This window comes from Chiloscyllium plagiosum, unplaced genomic scaffold (assembly GCF_037043375.1).
Source record: "Chiloscyllium plagiosum isolate Xiang-an unplaced genomic scaffold, Cpla_swu_hap1 HiC_scaffold_25, whole genome shotgun sequence".
NCBI classification, from domain to species: Eukaryota; Metazoa; Chordata; class Chondrichthyes; order Orectolobiformes; family Hemiscylliidae; genus Chiloscyllium; species Chiloscyllium plagiosum.
In genome coordinates, this window is record NW_028270163.1 from 60,555,148 (window position 1) to 60,572,944 (window position 17,797).

The 17,797-nt window shown below is 44.6% G+C and overlaps 1 protein-coding gene across 3 annotated transcripts in view; it reads left to right on the forward strand.

Moving 5' to 3' along the window:
* Positions 1–17,797, forward strand: part of radil2a (Ras association and DIL domains 2a) — a 121,033-nt gene that overhangs the window by 82,016 nt on the left and 21,220 nt on the right. For all 3 annotated transcript variants that reach the window (XM_088000781.1, XM_088000783.1, XM_088000782.1), the window contains one exon: positions 7,052–7,517. In XM_088000781.1, the coding sequence (XP_087856907.1) occupies positions 7,052–7,517 (466 nt within the window). The remainder of the gene's footprint in view (positions 1–7,051; positions 7,518–17,797) is intronic.

Below are 17,797 nucleotides of genomic sequence, written 5' to 3' on the forward strand. Positions count from 1 at the left end.
AGTACTGACCTTCCAACAGTGCGGCACACCCTCAGTACTGACCTTCCAACAGTGCGGCACTCCCTCAGTGCTGACCCTCCAACAGTGCAGCACTCCCTCAGCACTGACCTTCCAACAGTGAGGCACTCCCTCGGTGCTGACCCTCCGACAGTGCAGGACTCCCTCAGCACTGACCTTCCAACAGTGCAGCACTCCCTCAGCACTGACCCTACAACAGTGCGACCCTCCCTCAGCACTGACCCTCCAATAGTGCAGGACTCCCTCAGCACTGACCTTCCGACAGTGTGGCACTCCCTCAGCACTGACCCTCCAATAATGCAGGACTCCCTCAGCACCGACCCTCCAACAGTGCGGCACACCCTCAGCACTGACCCTCCGACAGTGCGACCCTCCCTCAGCACTGACCCTCCGACAGTGTAATACTCGCTGTTCACTGTTTTAATAATAAAGATGTAAGTTTGTGACTGAAATCAGTTGCAACTGAAATGTATGTGAGTAGATGAGGTGAGATTAGGTCCAGTAATCCAGAATGATAAAACCTTACAGCTCGAGGAGTCTGTTTGGTGCATTGTGTCTGCCCTGGCTGTTTGAAAGATCTCTCCAATTATTCCCACTCTCTTCTCTTTTCCCATAGTCCTGCAAATTTTTGTTTTGTGTATTTACCAGTGCGCAATTTCCTTATGAATGTTGCTATTGAATCTGCTTCCTCTGCCCTCTCTTGCACACGTTCCAGCTAACAGAAGTGTGGTTTTCTCCATGTGTCACATGTCTCTCCACCTCCTTATGCTCATGATTTAATTCCATATCTGCATATTCTCTGTCTTCATAATGATAACAATGAAATGACAATGGCTTTGTGCACTGAGATTTCCGTTCACTGCTTTGTCTTCTCTGAAATTCCATTAACATTGCATCATTTTCTCTGTCACTGGTTGAATGTGTTTGTGGCAGTGAAGTCAGTGTTTCCTCTCTCAGCCTCCGTGGATCTTTGTTGAGTCATCCACAGCAGCTGCCTTCAGCCTGAGATCTTACTTCAGATATGGCATTTTTGCATTTTCTTCCTCAGGATTTTGGCAACTGGGTGTTGTATAAACATCCAGCAAGGTATTGGCATAGCACTTCCTGTGGTGTAACACCCTAACAGGTGGTGATTAACCCTTTAGCTGCCATAAATAAAGCTCAGTGCAACAAGACAGTCATTAACCCTTGAAGAATGAAGGCAAGGTTAACCTACTCAGCAGTTTCTCCTCATACCCCCACTACATTGTTTCCCCCAGAGTTCCCAAAGGTACGGTGCATAAATAAAGTTCCCACTATTTGCTCTCACTGGGTAGATTCGTGTTTACTTAGCAAGGTCAGGGTAAGTCGCTATTATTCAGGAAGGAGTTAACTGCAGTGAGTCACTGGGGTAGGGATGACACACCCGGCCTTATTTAGGGTAAGGGTCCTACTGTGGTACTGAGTGTTTTTTGATAGTGTGGGTTAGCATTAGCAGATTGGTAGAAGTGTAGACAGTTGCTAGTTACTGAGTAAGGTGTGTTGAACTGAATTGAGCAGGAGATGGTGATGGGCAATGGCTCAGCAGATCTTTCTAATTGAGGAGTTTTTGAGGCCTGTTTAACTGACTGTAACAAATCAAAACACACCAAACTGTAACAGGAGCTGTATTCAGCTTCAGTCTTCTCTTATAGTTGGCTCTCCGTCACAGGCGAGCATGTTCGTTTCTACTACTCAAAAGTAGCTGATGATATTGACTTGTGATTTACAGATTTTCTGGCTCATGTGGGATATCTGGTTGTTTATCATTAGTGCAGCTCATGACTTGTTCTTTTCATTGCTCTTGCTTTTCCTCTTCATTTTGCAAATATTGGGTCTCAAAATGCTGCAGTCCTTCCCATAGATTCTGCCTCTGTTTAGTTCAGTCCAGGGTGATAGTCTCCCAGGAGCTGATGTTAATGTTGAACTTTTTCAGGTTGGTTTTCAGCACATCCTTGAAGTGCTTCTTCTGTCCGCCCCCAATGAATGTGTCCTGACTAAATCCAGCAAAGCCGATTGTGGGTCATTGTCAGCTTGTAGCTTGTGTGAGCACACTGGTATGTCTATCTGCCCACACACAGTCTCTCCCAGTGGTGGTGTTGATGGTATGGCTGTAGTGTCTTGAGGTACGTCTTGTCCCGGCAACCTTCTCCATGTTTCAGCCTCATACTGCCAGTAGAGACCCTGATGTCATCGATTTGATGTCACAACCTTCAAACACACGCTTCCTCGGGTTCCAAGGAGTTGCATGTGCTGCAGAATTTCTGTCAAAGCCAACCTCCTGTGAAAAAGAACTTCCGAGATACTGAGGATGTTCTGCATTTTCCTGGCCCTCAATGTGAATCCAAATCGATGGGCCTAGCCCGGGTGTATTTTGAGTTTGCTGGTGGGGAACTATGATCTTCCAACCATTGAGTGTGAGTCCCACCTTCTCATCTGGCTGAATAAATACATCAGCAATTCTCTGAAGATCCATTTCTAACAAAGCACTTACTGCAGCATTGTCTGTTAAAACTCAATGACTGAAACCAGGCTATCCTTAGTTTTTGATTGAAGTCGTCCAACATTAATTAGTTTACTGTCCACTCAATAAATAAGCTCAATTCTAGCAGGGAATGTGTTTACTCAGACAGAGCCTGATAGCTAGGAAGCTCAGAAGAAAAGTTGATGTGATGATGCCTATTTTAACCTCAAAGGGCTCTGGAATGGATCCATTGCTAAAGATCACCACTCACATATCATTATAGAACAGATACAGCATGGTGATGAATTTTGAAGGCCATCCATACTTTAGAATTTCCTAGAGTTGACATAATCTTTGTCAAGTTGAGAAAGATGTCATGCAGAGAGCTGATGTTGTTTGTGACCTTGTTGAGCTGTGAAAAAAATCTTGGATGCTGCCTGACCTGCTGCGCTTTTCCAGCAACATATTTTCAGCTCGAATCCATTTTCAACTCAATAATTTCAATCTGAGAAGTGCCCATCCATATCCACTCTCTGTTCCCATCTATTTTCCAACATGTTGCCAAGGACCCATCAATCCTAAACATTTCTAGTTTTCTGATGAAGGGCTTATGCCCGAAACATCGATTCTCTTTCACCTCGGATGCTGCCTGACCTCCTGTGCTTTTCCAGCACCACACTCTCAACACTAATTTTCTAACCAAACTGCTGTGTAGCACCGTATCAAATGCTTTCTGAAAATCCAAGTATATGATATCCACAGCTCTACTCTAGTTTCCTGGATTATCCTTTGCCCTTTTCTTAAACAACAGTGTCACCCTTGCAGTCCTCCAGTGCCCAGGGACTAATCCTGTGTTCAGAGAGACCTGGAAAATTTCTGTCAATGGCTCCACAGTTTGCTCCAATACCTCTCTCAGCAATCTAGGATTGATCCATCCATGCCTGGTGACTTCTCTACCTGGAGTGCTGCCAGCCTCTTCTTTATCTGTCACTATAATGCTCAGTTGCTCAATATCCATATTTTTAATCCTGCTCTTGTCACCATTTTTTAATTTGGTGAAAACAGAAGCAAGATATTTATTTAATACCTCTGCCGTATCTTTTACTTCATGATGTAAACAGTCACCTGAGATTGGAATCGAACCCTGGTCTTTGGCACTGTGAGGCAACAATGCTAACTACTGAGCCAACGGTGCTGCCTTTGTCCTGTAGATTTCCATAACGTAACTCCTACTTCCTGCCTACTGTCCTTCAAAGCTCTGGAGAAAACAGATGAGGGAGGAATGATCAGCAAGTGTTCTGAGTCAGCTCAGAGGGTTAAAGTTACACAAAATAGGAGCAGGCATAGGCCATTTGGCCCATCAAGCTTGCTGCACCATTCAACATGATCATTGATAATCCTCCAGTACAAAACCATACATCTCTTTCCCGATGCACCTTGACAGCTTTCATGTCTAGAAATGTATCTTTTTTTTCTTGAATGTACTCAGTGACTTAATCTCTAAAGCCTTCTGTGGAATTCCACACTTTCTGAATGAAGAGATTTCTCCTCAATTTGAAATGGCCTACTCTGTAATTAAACTATACGCCAGTATTCTAGCCTGCCCCAGAGAGAGAAGCAGCATCCCTGCGCCCAGTCTGTCCAGTCCTGTCAGAATTTTCGACATTTCAGTCAGATACTCTCTCATTCTTTGAAACTCCAGTGAGTACAGGCACAGTCATCCTCGCCTCTCTTCATACAGGATTCAGTCTGGTGAATCTTCAGTCAACAATATCCTGAGCTGTCTGTGATTTCAGTGAAGGACAAAGAAATCTTGTAGCATTGTTCAAACCACAGCATGTCCCAAAGTACTTGGCAGTTAGTGATGTGTTGCCATTATTAATAAGGGAAGATCCACTAGCAGGAAAGACAAAAAAAAAAGAGAGCGAGACAGACACGGAGAAACAAGGAAGAAAAAGAGAATGAGCTAAAGAGGCCTGGCATGGTGGCTCGGTGGTGCCTCAAAGCACCAAGGATCCAGGTTCGATTCCAGCCTCGGGAAACTGTCTGTGTGGAGTTTGCACATTCTCCCCGTGTCTGTGTGGGTTTCCTCCGGGTGCTCTGGTTTCCCCCCACAGTCCAAAGATGTGCAGGTCAGGTGAATTGGCCATGCTAAATTGCCCATTGTGTGAGGTGCATTAGTCAGGGGTAAATGTAGGGTAGGGGAATGGGTCTGGGTGGGTTACTCCTCTTTGGAGGTTCAGTGTGGACTTCTTGGGCCAAAGGGCTGTAGGGAATCTAATCTAAAGGGAAGCAGCAGATGGAATACATTTGGATTTTCAGAGGCATTTGATAAGGTGCCACTCATTAGGCTACTTAATAAGACTAGAGCCTGTGGTGTAGGAGGCAGTATATAAACATGCATAGAGGATTGGCTAACTTATAGACAACAGAGAATTAGGTTAAGGGGGATATTTTCAGGATGGCAACCTGTAACTAATGGAGTGCCACAGGTATCAGTGCTGGGATCACAATTATTTACAATATACATTAATGACTTGGATGAAGAAAAGTGGGCGGCAAGGTGGCTCAATGGTTAGCAGTGCTGCCTCACAGTGCCAGGGACCCCGGTTTGATTCCCACCTTGGGCGACTGTCTGTGTGGGTTACTCTTCGGAGGGTCAGTGTGGATTTGTTGGGCCGAAGGGCCTGTTTCCACACTGTAGGGTATCTAATCTAATCAAAGAAAGTGCAATTGCCAGGTTTGCAGATGACACAAAAGCAAGGATGTAGACAGGATAAGTGAGTAAGTGGGAACTTGCCAGATAGAATATAATGTGAAACAATGTGAGGTTTTGCACTTTGGCAGGAAGAATAGAGGAGCTGAATATTTGTCAAATGGAGAAAAATGGCAGAAAGCTACAGAACAGGGGGATTTTGGAATGCCCAAGCCTGATTGATAAAAGGCTAGCATCCAAATTCAGTGTGTAATAGGGAAAGCAAACAGAATGATAGCTTTTATTTCAGAGAGAATGGAGTGTAAAAGTAGGAAGGTCTTTCTAAAATTACACAAGGCATCAGTCAGACCGCAGCTGGAATACTGTGAATAGTTTTGTACCCCTTATCGAAGGAACAATAGACCGGCGTCAGAGGCAGCTGAGAGAAGGTTCACTCGGCTGCTCCTGGGGATGGAGGGACTGTTTAATGGGGAGAGGGTGAGTAAGTTGGCTTGAGATATCAAAAAATGAGCGGTGACCTTATTAAAACAGACAAAGTTCTGAGAGGACTTGGAGGGTAGTAACAGAAAGGTTGTTTCCCCTTGTGGGAGAGACTAGGACCAGAGGACATCGTTCAGAGGTTAGAAGGAGTTTCTTCTCTGAGGGTAGTGAATTTGTTTACTGCTGGGGACCGCTGAGGCTGGGTCATTTAGATTATTTAAAACTGAGAAAGAGAGATTTTTAACCAGTGTGAGAATCAAGAGTTACGGAGAAAAGACAGGAAAATGGAGTTGAGGGTTTTCCGATCAACCATGATCTCATTGACTGGCAGAGCAGGCTCGATGGGCTGAATGGCCTACTCTGCTCTTGTGTCTTATGAAGGACAGAGAGAGGGGAGAGACAGAGACAGACAGGATGAGAGATCAGAGATCGGGCACTGATTAAAAGGCAGCCAAACTTTGCATTTAACAGAGATTTACATTCCAAATCTTTCAAAAATCTCATCAAAACATTTGAAAATGTCATCACTTTGGATTGGGATAGTCAGAGGCATAATGTTGAAGCTGATGCCATACATTCTGTGAGTTTATTTGATTTCCCTTTCTGATTGTATCAGTCACTCAGCCCCAGAGAGCGTGGTGGCTGATGTTGAGGCACTCCTTTCTTCCTCATCAATCAAATTCCTCAGCAACACCTTGTAGCAATCAGTCAATGAGTTAGTAGCAAGGAGCTGACCCACAGGCTGCTTGGGGTATGAGAGATTCCACATGTGGCTGGTGCTCGTCACAAAAACTGACTTCAGTTAAAGCGCTGGTCTGAGCGGGGAGAAAATCCACACTGTCTTCTCCGATCTGCAGGGTGAAATCAATTAATTAATTAATGAGGAGAAATTACTTCTCTCAAAGTGTCGTGAATCTACAGAGTTCAATCGCCAGAGTGCAGTGAATGCTGAGACAGTGAATAAATTTGAGGAGAGAGACAGATTTTTAATGGGAGGAAGGATTGTGGAGAGTGGACAGGAAAGTGGAGTTGGGGCTGAGCTGAGATCAGCCAGGATGGTATTGAATGGTTAAGCAGGCACGAGGAACTGAATGGGCTACTCTTGTTCCTAATTCTTATGTTCTTCTGAATGAGATGAGTTCTTGGTCACAGCAGATCTCCCACCACCCAGCTGATCCTGACATTTCTTGCAGGGTCCTTTTTTGAGGGTTATGTATACATAGGTGGAGCGTGTGCTGTACAGACCGTCCAACTGAGCAGTCAGACCAGTAATCCTGAAGGTGTGACATTATGAGGACTGATTCCACGAAGTGAGGTTTAACTAATGAATTTGTAATGTCTTCCCTCTGTTTCAGAATGCAGAAGCTGGAAGGGGAGCAGGAGCAGGAGCTGGAGAAGGAGCAGTTCCCAATGTTGGAGTGGGAATGGGAGCAGGGGCAGAGATGAAGATGCCCAGCTCTGCAGATGTTTCTGGGCATTGTGCCAATCAGGACAGCAGCCATCATTCCAGCCCAATGTGTGGAGGCAAATCCCTCCGAATGGACCATTCTCTATTTCATGGCCATGGCCCAGGTAGCCTTCGATCCTGCCAGGCAGAGCTGGCACACAAACTGAAGAGCCTCGAACTCCAGAACAGTCTCCCTGGGCAACAGGATATTGGCCAGAAGAAGTTGGCACTGGATCCTTCCTGCCTACTGACTCCACCTAACACGCCACAGATACTGGAGCTGGCAGAGGCTGAGAATGATCCCATGGAGCTGGTCTGTAGGAGGATGGTAAATGGTGACCGGCTGGAACCATGTAATGAGAGCAGTCTGGAAGGTAAGACCGCTGACCAGGCCCGGTTACTGATGCCAGAACCAATGAAAAAAAAATGTTCCCGTTAGACCGCAAGACCATTAGATACAGGAGCCAAATTAGGCCATTTGGCTCATCAAGTCTGCTCCACCATGGCTGATATCTTTCTCAACCCCGTTGTCCTGCATAATCCCTGTAACCTTTGATCCTTTTACTAATCAAGAACCTACCTGTCTCTGTAGTAAATGCACTCAATGACTTGGTCTCCACAGCCTAGTGCAGCAATGACTTCCACAGATCAGGCTGAAGAAATTCCTCCTCATCTCAGCTCTTAACGAGTCATCCCTTCACTATGCGGCTGTGCCCTTGGGTCCGAGTCTCTCCCACTAGTGGAAACACATTCTCCTCGTCCACTCTATCCAGGTCTCTCAGGATCCTGTAAGTTTCGATCACATCCCCCCTCATCCTTCTCGACTCCATCGAGTACAAACCCTGAGTCATCATATGAAAGCCCTTCATTCCTGAGGCACAAAACTGCTCACATATTCCCAATGTGGTCTGATCACAGCCTCAGCAGTATATCCCTGCTCTTGTATTCTAGCCCACTCAAAATTAGTGCTAACATTGTATTTGCCTTCCTAACTGCCCACTGAACCTGCATGTTAACCTTCAGAGAATCTTGAACTTGGACTCCCAAGTACCTTTGTGCTTCAGATTTCCAAATCCTTTCCTCTTAGAAAATATTCTACACCTCTATTTTTCCTACCAAAGTGAATACCCTCTCACTTTCCCACATTGTATTCCTTCCACCAGTTCTTTGCTCACTCTTCTAGCCTGTGTAAGTCCTTCTACAGCCTCCCTGTTTCCTCAACACCTACCTGCTGTCCCTCCACCTATCTTTGTGTCATTTGCAAACTTACCAACAATGCCCTCAGTTCCTTTGTCCAGATTGTTAATGTATAATATGAATAGTTATGGTTCCAACACTGACCCCTGTGTAACTCTACTAGTCACTGGCTGCCATCCTGAAAATGACCCCTTTATCCCCACTCTCTGCCCTCGGAGAGTCAGCCAATCCTCTATCCATACCAATACCTTGCCTCTAACACCATGAGCTCTTATTCAGCAGCTTCTTGTGCAGCACCTTGTTTGTCAAAGGCCTTCTGGCAATCCAAATAGATCACATCCACTGACACTCCTTTGTCTAATTTTCTCGTTACCACTTCAAAGAATTCTAACAGATGTATCAGGCATAAAACTGTGTTGATTCAGCCCTATTGTACCATGCACTTCCAAGTACTCTGCAATCTTCTCCTGAAAAATGGACTCTAAAATCTTATCAATGACTACGATCAGTCTAGCCAGCCTATAGATTTCCTGTCTTATAGAACATAGAACATAGAAGAATACAGCGCAGTACAGGCCCTTGGGCCCTCGATGTTGCGCCGATCCAAGCCCACCTAAACTACACTAACCCACTATCCTCCATATACCTATCCAATGCCCTCTTAAATGCCCATAAAGAGGGAGAGTCCACCACTGTTACTGGCAGGGCATTCCATGAACTAACAACTCGCTGAGTGAAGAACCTACCCCTAACATCAGTCCTATATCTACCCCCCCTTAATTTAAAGCTATGCCCCCTTGTAATACCCGACTCAATACGCGGGAAAAGGTTCATACTGTCGACCCTATCTAACCCCCTAATCATCTTGTACACCTCAATCAAGTCACCCCTAAACCTTCTTTTCTCTAGTGAAAACAGCCCCAAGTGCCTCAGTCTTTCCTCATACGATTTTCCTTCCATACCAGGCAACATCCTGGTAAACCTCCTCTGCACCCGTTCCAATGCCTCCACATCCTTCCTATAGTATGGCGACCAAAACTGCACACAATATTCCAGATGCGGCCGTACCAGAGTCTTATACAACTGCATCATGACCTCAGGACTCCGGAACTCAATTCCTCTACCAATAAAAGCCAGTACGCCATATGCCTTCCTCACCGCACTATTTACCTGGGTGGCAACTTTCAGAGATCTGTGTACATGGACACCAAGATCCCTCTGCTCATCCACACTACCAAGTATCCGACCATTAGCCCAGTACCCCATCTTTTTGTTATTCTTCCCAAAGTGAATCACCTCGCACTTAGCTACATTGAATTCCATCTGCCACCTTTCTGCCCAGCTCTGCAGCTTCTCTATATCCTGCTGTAACCTGCCACATGCTTCCTCACTGTCAACAACTCCTCCGACTTTCGTATCATCCGCAAACTTGCTCACCCAACCTTCTAACCCCTCTTCCAGGTCATTTATAAAAATGACAAACAGCAATGGTCCCAAAACAGATCCTTGCGGAACACCGCTAGTGACGGCACTCCATGAAGAAACTTTGCCATCAACTACTACCCTCTGTCTTCTTCCATCCAGCCAATTCCTAATCCAAACCTCCAACTCACCCTCAATGCCATATCTCCGTATTTTCTGCAGTAGCCTACCATGGGGAACCTTATCAAACGCCTTACTAAAATCCATATATACCACATCTACCGCTTTCCCCTCATCAACCTCATCAACCTTCTGCCTTCCTTCCTTCTTTAATGTATTATTGGCCATTTTCCAGTCCTCTAGTACCTTCCATGACTCCAGTGATTCCTGAAAGATCACCATCAATGCCTCTACAATTTCCTCAGCTATCTCCTTCAGAACTCTGGGCTGTAGTCCATCTGGGTCGAGAGTGTGGTGCTGGAAAAGCACAGCAGAAGGCTTCTACCCGAAATATTGATTCTCCTGCTCCTCGGATGCTGCCTGACCTGCTGTGCTTTTCCAGCACCACACTCTCAACTCTGATCTCCAGCATCTGCAGAATCACTATCTGTAGTCCGTCTGGCCGTGGTGGTTTATCCACCTTCAGAACTTTCAGCTTCCACAGCACTTTCTCCTTCGTGGTGGCCATTACACCTCTACCCTGACTCTCTTGGAGTTCTGGTCTGCTGCTGGTGTCTTCCAATGTGAAGACTAATGCAAAGTATCTTTTCAGTTCCTCTGTCATTCATTTGTCCCCCACAACTTCTCCAGCCTCCATTTGCAATAACCCAATCACCACTCTTGCCTCTCTCTTACTTGTTATATATCTAAAAAAGACTCTTGCAATCCTCTTTTATATTATTAGCTAATTTATCCTCATATTTTATCTTCTATTCATCTATTGATCTTTTAGTTGTCCTCGGCTGGTTTTCCCAATCCTCTGACTCCTCACTAATCTTCACCACAGTATATGCTTTTTCTTTTGCTTTTATGCTCTCCCTGACATCCCTTGTCAGCCATAGTTGCCTCACCTCCCCTTCATATGTTTCTTCTTCCTTGGGATGAATTACTGCCAGAAACCTCTGCAATTGCGAGTCCACTGTCTTCCCTGCCAGACTCCCTTCAATTCAACTTTGGCCAGCTCCTCCTTCCTGTATTTGTAGTGACCTTTTACTCAGATGACATCTGATTCCAGTTACTCCCCCTCAAACTGCAGGGTGATCACTGACCCCGAGGGATTCCTTCACCTTAGCTCCCAACCAAGTCTGCCTCATTGCACATCACAAATGTAGAATTGCCTGCACCCTAGTGGGCTCCACCAAAAGCTGCTCACAAAACAAATCTCATATACATTCCATAAATTCCTTTTATAGGGATCCACTACCAACCTGATTTCCCCAGTCCACCCGCATATTGAAGCCCCCCATGATTATTGTAATAGTGCCTTTCTTACATGGCTTTTCTATTGCCTGATTTATTTTCTTCCCCACATTCTGACTACTGCTAGGAGGCCTGCACATAATTCCCATCTGGGCTTTTCCTCTTGTGGTTCCCCACACAGATTCTACACCTGCCATTTGATCTCACTTCTGACTATTGATTTGATTTCATTTCTTACCAACAAGGAAACCCTGCTCTCTCTGCCCATCTACCTGTCCTTTTGACAGGACCTGTATTCTCGGATTTAAAAAAAAATGAAAGAACTGAGGATGTGGGAAATCTGAAACAAAAACAAAAGTTGCTGGAAAAGTTCAAGTCTGGCAGCACCTGTGGAGAGAAATCAGAGTTAATGTTTCAAGTCAAGTGACCCTTCAGATATTTAGTTCCCAGCCCCGATCCTCTTGTACCTATGTCTCTGTGATACCCACAACATGGAACCTGCCAATTTCAATCTATGCTACAAGCTCATTTACCTCATTTTGTATACTGCAGAGATTTAAGTACAGCATCTGCAGTTCTGTGTTGACTGTCCCAGTCTCATAGTTGTCTTAACCTGCTGTTTCTGAAGTTAGATTCCTGACTCTTTCATACACTCTGTCTGATTACTTGTCCTGGAAACTTCAATCTTTGCTGAGCCTCCCCAGTTCCTTAACTTTTTCCATAATTTTCCATGCAACTGAACCTATCCCCTCACTATGTTGTTTAAACCCCTATCCATAGCCTTAGTTCTGTTATTTGCTACAACCCTGGTCCCAGTATGATTCAGGTGGAATCTGTGCCATCAGAACAGGTCCCTCCTTCCCCAGTACTGGTACCAATGTCCCATGAATTCAAACCTGTTTCTGCCACACCAATCTTTGCCACACGTTTACCTCTTTAATATGTTGACCTTAATTAAAGAGCAAGAGAAATGTACAGAAAATGCATGAGAGCTAACTGCAATAAATTGCCAGCTTTCCTTCCATTTCTTTCTCCATCTGTTTTGTTTCTTTTTGTTGTAGCTATCTTACATCGCTCTTGTGTCTCTCTTTCGTCTGCTCTGCTCTTTTCTCCTGAACATTGATGTTTCTTTCTCATTTTGTCTTTCTTCCTATTTCTCTTTCAGTTGTTATCCATACTTACAGCTCTCCTTTTCTGATATGTGCTTTTTTATTTGTTTGTGGGACCTGAAGATTGTTTACTGGGCCAGCATTTATTACCCCATCCCTAGTTGCCCCCCTGGGAAGGTGGGGGTGAACTGCCTTCTTGAACCACTGCAGTCCACCTTTGTGGACCCACAATTCCAAGATTTTGACCCAGTGACAGTGAAGGAACGACGATATATTTCCAAGTCAGGATGGTGAGTGGCTTGGAGGGGAACTTGCATGGAGTGGTGTTCCCATGTATTTGGACAGGTACATAAATAGGAAATGTTTAGAGGGATATGGGCCAAACACGGGCGGGTGGGACTGGTTTAGTTTGGGAACATGGTCATCCTGGACTAACTAGACTGAAGGGTCTTTTTCTGTGCTGTATGACTCTTATGACTGTGGCTGTATGAAATAAACTCTTCAGGGTTTAACCCAAACACTTCAAGTCTGGAACTCTGACTAAATGTCTTACATTGAGATAACCTCAATTTCAACTAAGTCTAAACCGTCTTTTCCATTTCTCAGGAGCAACTGCTTTACACATCCACATTCCCCTTCAAGACCTGTCAAACTGAAAAGGAAGAATCAATCTGTTATGGACCCAACAAACCCCCTCAAAATATATTAAGAAGATAGCCTAGACCCTAACATTTCTTATTTTAAAAGTAAATGTAAGACTTTGCATTCCAGATACAATTCAATTGGTCAAACTATTCAACTTTAAGGAAAACAAACTTTATTTTTACATTACTGTTAAAGTACAAACAAAATAAAATTAAAATAATTGGCTTAACTCAATTGAAAAGCTTCACAAAACAATATGTATATCAAGTACTACTAATTGACTGTTCCAATGTAGTGACATCCCATAAACACACCCTTGGTAAAGACAAATTCCGTAAAATAGATTGTCTCATGTGCGATTCAAGCAGCAGGAAGAGATCTCCAGGTTTTAGCTGTTATAGGAAGAGGGATAAGAGCTTTCATATCTTGCTTCAAGACCCCAACAACTGCAGAAAGCTAAAACTAAAAATCCTGGTTCTGTGGAAGCTTGACTCCACCCCGTCAGGCTGCTTCTATTGTCCCAACTTAAAAAAAGATCCCCAAGGCCTCACAGGCTGTTTACTTTATTGACTTTGAATAGAAAGCTGTGTACCTATATCTCAAACTTTCTTCATTAATAAAAAGCAGGACAAAATACACCTCTTAAAGCCATAGTATCATAAAAGTATTTATCCACCTTTACTCATTTCCCATTCCTGTACTTTCAGTGGATTTTAAAAGGAATCATCATGGCTACAGAAACACGCTCAGTATTCAGCCCCAGAATTTTGAGGAGCTTTATAAGGTGATCCCTCAACCTTTTCTTTGGACCCAGCCTGAAGGATATAACGTCACAACTCTGCAATCTCTTTTGTTATTTAGTGCATTTTCTGTGCATCAATATGTGGGACTGAAGTCCTGTCTGTTTGGTGGAGGCAAATGTAATTGATATCGCAAAGAGAATCGGATAATTAATGGAAGTGAAAAAGTTTTCAGAACTATAGGGAAAATGGTGAGTTTCTCTTGCAGAGAGTTAGCATGGACACAGCAGGCAGAATGGCCCCTTCTCCATGATTTCATGCATTAGAACTGAATGCTTCCAGGAAAGGTACAGTACAGTGTTAGTTACAGAGTAAAATTATCACTGAGCTGGATCCCAGGTTCCATTTTAACTGATTAATGATCAAAGCATTCTCAATCTCTCTCTTTCTCTTTGTCTTGTCACTCTCTCTACCACCATTCTCTTTTCTCTTGTCTGATTTTTAGATTTTCTTCCAGGTGCTGCGTTTGTCTCTTGATTGTCTCTCTACCACTCATTCTCTGTCTTCCCAATCTCCCGCTTGTTGTTTCTTCCTCTCCCTCCCATTCTGTGTCTCGCTCCCTTCTTTCAGTTCACAGCACACAGTTAACAGGTCACCACTCCCTGGCATGGAACAGTGCCCTCATTAATGCCAATGGCAGGAACAATAGCCTTGGCCATCTGGATTGCAGTCACTTCTGGAGAAATCTGCTCAGCTCAGACCGTGTTACAGTCACTCTGTTCAGCTGAGCTGGGCTACGTGCCCCCTTGCTGGCTCTGTGCTGAGTGGCAGCAACCTGTCATTGTGCTTTAACCCAGGGAACAGGCCAGTGAAGCTGAACAGAGACCACGTGGAGAGGGAGTGAGGAGGGAAGATGAGGAGCAAATTTCAGAGAAAAATTGGTTAATATGAGCAAAAGTACACTGAACAGCAGTGGAAAGGGAAGTGAGTCACTGCAGCCCAGTGGAGAATTATTATTGCTTTAAAACTGAAAACAGGAAAGGAATGTGAAAATACTTTGGGAGGAGAATGCAGGCTGTTTGAGTGGGTTTGTAGAGATAAAACTGATGAAAGGTTCCCACCAGCAGCATGGAGGGGACACGGACTTCAGAGAAAATAATGTGATTTGGAACTGTGCTGCCAGAAAGGGCAATAATAATTTTGAGCAGGGTATATGCTTGATGGGGTAACAAATAAGAATTGTGGAAAAAGGACAGGAAGAGCAAGGGTAACAGAAACCCTGCTTCAGGGTAAAATGTGCTGCAAAACTCAAATCCCCACACGCAGTGTCAACAGGGATTAGAGTTTTATGAACTGGGCCGGTATCCAAGGAAGAATGTACTGGTCTGGGAGGAAGTCCAGAGGAGGTTTATAAGAATGATCCAGGTTGAAGGGCTGGTCCTATGAGGAGCGGTTGAGAACCTCAGTCTGTACTTGGAGTTTAGAAGGATGAGAGGCGAATCTAATTGAAACTTAGAGATTACGGAGAGGCCTGGATAATGTGGTGGTGGAAAACTTTCCACTAGTAGGAGAGACTAGGACCTGAGGGCATAGTGTCAGGGTGAAAGGATGACTCTTTCGAACTGAGATGAGGAGGAATTTCTTCAGCCAGAGGGTGGGGAATCTGTGGGACTCATCGATGCAGAGGGTGATGGAGACCAAATCACTGAGTGTATTTAAGACAGAGGTAAATAGGTTCTTGATTAGTGAGGGGATCAGTGGTTACAGGAAGAAGGCAGGAGAATGGAATTGAGAAACATATCAGAGTAAATTGTGGAGCAGACTCGATGGGCTGAGTAGTCTATTTCTGTACCTATATCTTATGGTGTTATGGTTGATAGCCTTTTGAACTTCTACATGCGATCTGCTTTAATGCTGCAGAACCCATGAAGCTAGAGGGAGCTGAGTGTGAGTGTTAACAGTGACCCTGATTGATTGATTGATTGATTGATACTTGGGTTCAAACACATAACACATGTTTCAGCTTGAGCTGAAAAGTGACATGTAACATGTACAACACACAAGTGCCAGGCAAGAACCATCTCCAATATGAGAGAATATAACTACTGATCTTCATAGGCATTACCATTGCTGAATCCCCCCACTAGCAACATCCTGGGAGTTACCATTGACCAGAAATTAAACTGGACTAGCCATATAAATACAGTGACTTCAAGAGCAGGTCAGAGGCTGGAAATGTAGTAGTAAGTAACTCACCCTATGTCTTCCAAACATCTGTCCACCATCTCCAAGACAAAAGTCAGGAGTGTGATGGAATACTCCCCACTTGCTTGGATGGGGGCAACTCCAACAACACTAAAGAAGCTTGACACCATCCAGGACAAAGCAGCCCCCGCTTAATTAGCACCATGCCCACAAACATGCACTCCCTCCATCACCGGCGCTCAGTAGTAGCAGTCTGTACTATCTACAAGATGCACTGCAGAAATTCACCAAGGCTCCTTAGACAGCATCTTCTAAATTAGAAGGACAATGACAGCAGATAGGTGAGAACACTCCTCTATCCCCTGCAAGTTCCCCTCCAAGTCACTCACCATCTGGACTTAGAAATATATCACCGTTCCTTCAGTGTTGCTGGGTCAGAATCCTGGAATTCCCTCTCCAAGGGCATTGTGGGTCAACCTACAGTGAGTGGACTGCAGCGGTTCAAGAAGGCAGCTTCCACCAACTTGTCAAGAGATGAGCAATAAAGTGGATAAATGAAAAACAAGAACAAACTGAGTCACTTCAAGAACAATGAGGGCCCTCCATCCTGTTTAGCCAGTCAGTGGAGGGGGTGGGGGAGAGGCTTGGGAATGTGGACCTCTAGGGAGGAATTCTGAGCTTTCCCTTAACCACTGGCACATACTGGCCACTTTCTGCAAGAAGGAACTGTAATAATAACAATGATAGGTGTGACTCACCACCTTAGCTGGAGTAGGATCTGCCTGGACACTGTGTGCTCTCCCAATGCCTCTCCCTCATGCCCATGCTTCTCTACCAGTTGCTTGTGATTGTTCGAGGGATATTCCACTTGGGCAGGCTTCACAGACATGCTCAAGGCAGAAGGTGATCGGGAATGTTCCGGCTAATGGGCTCTGCCCTAAACTCAGCTGTCAGCTTGCTGCCTCTCTTTGTACTGTCAGCAATCCACCAACTCAACACACAATCCAACTGTGAGGCTGAACTCAATCTTCCTCACTTGCAAATGAATCAAAAAATGACATCAGAAAGTACCTTAACAGTGGATTCAGAATCTGGCTCACACAAGCCATTTGTCAACAAAAGCACCTGATACTTGGTCTCACATTAACTTTAAAACAAGTCAAATGAGACTGTGGAGTCAATGCTAAGGTCTGTTCAGCTGCTGTGCTGCTGAATAGTTGGTGTTTGACTTTGCAATTTCACTAGTGTAATCTGGCACTTCCAAAAACATAACTAGTCGGAATGGATGTAGGAAGAGGCCATTCAGCCCCTCGAGCCTGCACCACCATTCTAGTCATAGCTTGTCCTCTGTCTCCTGCACCATCCCCTCTTTGCTTGATGTATGACTCTATTACTCATCAGGAATGGAAATGTATCAATCTCTCTGCTAGTTTCATAGTCCTCTGGGGCAGAGAGTTCCAAACATACCCCATCCCCTGAGTGAGGACATTCCTCCTTATCTCGATCCTAAATACTTGGGCAAGATAGAAAAGGATCTTTCCCTAGCTCTGTATTCTGAAGCGACTACCCTCCTAGCAATATACAGCAGTTGCATCCCCTAATACTGTTTCCAAGAGGTACCTTCCTATTACTGTACTCCAGGGTGATCTCCTTTACTGGATCTTAGGAGATCCCCTAGCACTGTACCCCTGTTACTGGACCTCCAGGGATATCCCCCAGTACTGTACCCAGCAATGAATGGGAGAAAGGCTGAGAAACCCAAAGTTGAAGGACATCTGATTAAGAGAATGTTTTTGATTGAAGCAGCTCGAGCTCCTGTCATGAGAATGTGGAACAGCTGAATACACAGTGTACAGCCAGAATCAGGCTCCCCTCTGAACTTCTCTTTAATCTCTACAATGCTGAGAATGTGTTCTC